The sequence below is a fragment of the Acanthisitta chloris genome, unplaced genomic scaffold, assembly GCF_000695815.1.
Source record: "Acanthisitta chloris isolate BGI_N310 unplaced genomic scaffold, ASM69581v1 scaffold2205, whole genome shotgun sequence".
In the NCBI taxonomy this organism is placed as follows: domain Eukaryota; kingdom Metazoa; phylum Chordata; class Aves; order Passeriformes; family Acanthisittidae; genus Acanthisitta; species Acanthisitta chloris.
The window spans coordinates 25,130-29,998 of record NW_008675161.1 but is presented as its reverse complement, the minus strand read 5'-3'; the positions used below and the strand labels follow the sequence as shown (position 1 = coordinate 29,998).

The 4,869-nt window shown below is 41.9% G+C and overlaps 1 protein-coding gene across 1 annotated transcript in view; it reads left to right on the top strand.

The window, feature by feature from the left end:
* The first annotated feature begins 507 nt into the window (after positions 1–507).
* Positions 508–4,869, top strand: part of LOC103803061 (cytochrome c oxidase subunit 6C) — a 5,290-nt gene continuing 928 nt past the window's right edge. The window contains exons 1-2 of the mRNA XM_009075599.1: positions 508–632; positions 2,799–2,920. Of these exons, the coding sequence (XP_009073847.1) occupies positions 519–632; positions 2,799–2,918 (234 nt within the window). The 5' untranslated portion in view covers positions 508–518 and the 3' untranslated portion in view covers positions 2,919–2,920. The remainder of the gene's footprint in view (positions 633–2,798; positions 2,921–4,869) is intronic.

The window sequence follows — 4,869 nt, the reverse complement described above, 5'->3', positions numbered from 1 at the left end:
AGAGCCTCCTGCCTCCCGTGTGTGTCGGCTTTCTGCAAAATGTTAGCCGGTAGGAAAACGTCCTTTAGCGCTAACAGGGTTTGCCAACCACCAGCAGAACCAAACCGCAAACTAGTTAAGAAGGGAGGAGCTTTTCCTTAGAAACGAGTAAGATGTCATCAGTGTTCTAAATGTCTCCCGATGTAAACCCCAGCGCAGCAGGCCTGGCAGGACGGACCCTGCTGCTTGGGGAAGGATTCCGTGTGAACAGCCAAGGCCAGTCTAGATTCAGCCAGTACTGGCTGTAAGGAGTGTCAAAGCATGGTTAGATCCGTGTCCTAAATAGGTTGTCCTTGAATATTGTCCCTGAAATACTCTCATTGGAAAGTCGGATAGGCAGGAGCTGTGAAGGTTGTGTGGTGAAGGTATTGCACAATACCTAAAGCACAGTCTTTCCAGAGTGCAGAGAATTATTTCAGCAGAGCTTCTCCCACAATTACCTGGTTTTTAACTCTGTTCCTTTTAGGAAATCAGTCACCATGTCGTCTGCACTGCTGCCCAAGCCGCAGATGCGGCGCCTGTTGGCCAGGAGGATGAAGTTTCACCTATTTGGGGCGTTCTTTGTGTCTTTGGGATGTGCAGCTTTGTACAAGGTGAGCCCTGCAGTCACTCAGTCACAGACTGAGCTCACTGCAGTGTTGTAAGAATTCATAATATTTTTCTGTTGAGATTTGGTTGAGCTGTTCATCAGGAAGGTTTAGTAATGTGTTTCTGTAAGCGTGTTTCCAAAACACAAATAAATCCTCCTAATCTTCATTTGAAGAATGATCTGAATAACCTGATGTTCTGAGCTGTGTGTGATCATGGAATTCGTGGCAACTTCACCTTGAGGCTCCCAGTCCTGTACTGCTCTTGATCGTACCACCGTTGATGCACATTAACTCCCGATAGTTTGTGTCTCTCTCTGTCACAGTATACAGGACTCTTAGATTAGATCTTAGGAAGAAGTTTATTCCTGTGAGGGTGGTGAGACACTGGCACAGGTTGCCCAAGGAGGTGATTATCTCCCTTTGCTCTGCTCACATGAGACCCCACCTGGAATGCTGTGTGCAGTTCTGGTGCCCTCAACATAAAAAGGACATGGAATTGTTAGAGCAAGACCAGAAGAAGCGTACAAAGTTGGTGAAAGGACTGGACTATCTCCCCTATGAAGACAGACTGAGGAAATTGGGGCTGTTCAGCCTGGAGAAGAGAAGGTTGCATGGAGACCTCATAGTAGCCTATCAGTATTCTGAAGGGGCTACAGGGAAGCCAGAGAGGGACTTTCTGTTAGGAACTGCAGTGATAGGAGAAGGGGTAATGGGTACAAATTGAAGAAGAGGAAATTAGGCTAGATATTAGGAAGAGGTTTTTAACTGCGAGTGTGGTGAGACACTGAAACAGGTTGAGGGGGGGGTGGCTGCCCCAACCCTGGCAGTGTTCAAAGCCAGGTTGGGTGAGGCCTTGAGCAACCTGGTCGAGTGAGGAGATGTCCTTGCCCATGGCAGGGGGTTGGGACTAGATGATTTATAAGGTCCATTCCAACCTCTAAAATTCTATGATTCTGTGATGAAGTAAGAGTTTTCAAAGTCTTATTTTACCTCTTGACTGAGATCTCTTAAGCAATTTGGAACATCATCCTTCACCCTGAGGATATCAGGGTGGGAGAGGCTGGAGTGGCCCTGTCCTTTCTTTTGAAGGATCATGTGGGAATGGAGCATCACATTTCCACAAAATCCCACTTGCAGATTGGATTTCTGATAAAGATAAAAGCAATAGTTGTTCTTGAGTGCCTTCACTAAATAATTTTGCACTCTCGTGCAGAAAGCAAACAACACAGTCTGGATTTCTGTGGAAGAAGTGGATCTTGGTTTGCCCAATGAACTCCTGCTTATGGTGTTTGCAGCATTTGAGTGTTCAGGAAGCTGTTGATAAATATGACTAGAAATTATGTTCATTTCAGGTCATTCACTAAAACTGCAACAAATGTCTGTCAGAAACAGTAAGTTTGCACAGTTAAAGCTCAACATCTATTTAACACATCTGTTAAGGACTAGACATGTTTGTGGTCAGGCTTACAGTGTAATTTTGTTCGCAGTCACTGGCTCTATACCTGATTTGTAACCCACACAGTCACACACTAGTAAGGGCAGCAGCTCATGTTTAGAACAAGCAACATGAATCTCAGCAGTGATTTACTGTTGTACAAACCCACCTCCAACTTTTCTTCACACTTTTGGGGGCTTTTTGAGCATATCCTTGTGCTGCAGGTGGATGAGTAGCCAAGGAGTCAGGATTGTGTCTTTTTGTGTGGGTGAGCTGTAGGAGTGGTTTAGCAGTCGTGTACAATTTTACCAGACTGCTGGGGTTGACTTACAGTGTAGCTCAAATATAGTTCTCCAGTTTAGGATGCCTTTTCTCTGGATTTATAGTTTGCAGCTCCCACAGACACAAAATTTGCCATAGGGAACATGTTTTGTGTATAAAACTGTTAGCAGGGAGAGCATTGGACTCTTGAGTATCCATCTGTAAAGATGGAGTGGTTTTGGATCTTAAAAGTGTGATGTGCTACCTTACAACAGATTTTCTTTTTTACTTCAGACATTTGTTTTCCTGACCAATGGTGAGGTGGATTTTAACAGGAACAAAGTAATGTTAATAATTTGAGCTGTAGGCCTTTCAAGACTGACGTCCACTGACACAAATTATAGCACCAATAGAAAAAAAAATACTATTTGTAAAGCTTTGCAAAGTTTAATTTTCTGTGTGTTACTTTCCAGTTTGGAATTGCTGAACCCAGAAAACGAGCTTATGCAGAGTTCTACAAGAACTATGATCCCATGAAGGACTTTGAAACCATGAAGGCAGCTGGTGTGTTCGAGTGTGCACCACCCAAATGATGGTAAGCTGCACCTGCAGGCAGTTAGCTACTCGGTGTTAGAACAGCAACAAGTGAGGTTGTTTTGGTAAAATTTTGTGCTTCTATTTGAAGCTTCTTCCTTTTTAATCAAATCTAAAGGGGCTCCCAAACAAAAAGGATACAGATTGCACTTAAGAGACCTCTGAGTAATAAAACCGTGAAGAAAGTGGGGAACTAGGGACTGGGGAGTAAGGGCAGGATAGAAGCTCCTGAAGACCTCTTGAGTAATTTGTTTAACTTGTGTGACAGAGGAGGCAGGGTGATGATGCCAGGCCTTTGCCCTCCTCACACAGCCATGGAGAGGAGACAAAGCTCTTGCATTAAACTCCAAGACTTGCCTGATACTGCTGTTATGCTGATGCTGTCACATCTTGAACTGCTTAACTTGGGACTGTCTGTATCTACTCCTTACATACTTGTGGTGGTACAGTGAGTGAGAAAATGGAGAGGCTGTTTCTCTCTCATACCATGCATCTTGATGTAAGAAACAGAGACAGCTTCCACACATCCTTTTGAAGTTGGTGAGAGGGGGAAGATAACTAGTCATGAGGGGAAATACATTTACGTACGTGCAGCTATATGAGGAAATGGCAGTGGCATGTAGCTCTGTGTGCAGATAGTCAGATATTTTGCTATAATGCATTAAGCTTGAATAGAACTTTGTTCACAGTACTATTTTTCTAGCACTTGGCACTGCCTTTTGTTTGAAAAATACCCAGCTTTGTTCTCCCTGACTTGCAACACCAGGAAAAAAAGTCTTGATTTCAGCTGTGTTGTAGTTATTAATAAGTGTACTCAGTAACTGCACAAGCTGATGTGACAACTCTATTAATAAAGAGCGTCTCCCCCTTTCTTGATGTAAATTTTTTACATTGAGTTCTCTGCTTCTCTTAAAATGACTGCAAACTAATCTAGAATGAGAGCTATTTCATTCTTTTGGAATGTTTTCATATTGTGATCATTACGTGATAATCTGTGGCTCTGATTATCCTGGCCAGCTGGATTGTCTCAGCCTGTTCGCGTGAAGCAGCAAGATTGAATAAAAGATTTGTACTTAACACTCTTAATACTAAATTTTGTTTTATGACAATCTCCAACTATCTGTTTTCTGAATAACACATTTCCATAAAAAACCAAAGCTACATCTCTTCTAAAGGATTAAAAAAAGGGAGAAAACCAAACCTGCGTTAGTCCCAGGTTTTCTGTTGCTTTTTTGTGAGTGCAATACTGCTGTTCTTTAGCTGTGACTGCCACAAAGATAAATAATGAAATTATAAATGTACCTGGTTTTAATCTTGGTAATTGTGCCCCTGGTTCAGTCCTATTGCTAAAATATAGTCACTTTTAAACTTCCTCAGACACTGGAATTGCATTCTTCAGTCAGGTGGCCTTCATCAGTGTATTCTGAAGGGCCATCTGGTGGTAAAATCATTTGAAACAAACACTGTCAACAGGGATGCATGTTGAATATTTAATTGGAATCATGACCAGGAGTTTTTTCAGTGCAAATAGAGCTTCACTCTCAGTTAGCTTGTGTTCCCATTTGCAGCTTAAAAAAAGAAGTTGCACATTGTGTGCACCTGTTAAAACTAAAGGTTTCCTAAACATTTCTTAATTCCTTAATTATAGCAGCTCAAAAGAAAATGTGTAGACAGGTCTTTATACATGATTTTTGAATTGCTCACCATTCTTATTTCTTAGCCTATTTATATAGGAAGAGATATTTTTCACTCCATAGTAGAAAGAGGTTGTTTTTTTTGTTGTGCCTGCATGGGAATACACAAGTAGAAGAAGGGGGAAGCAATGCTGATGTTTCAAATGTTCTGTAAAGACTGTGAAAAGGACAAGTACACAGACAGATGGAAGACATTTTCATTTGCCTTGATAGTTTAAATCTTAACTGTGGAGGTGGAATTTGGTGCCTTTTTTTG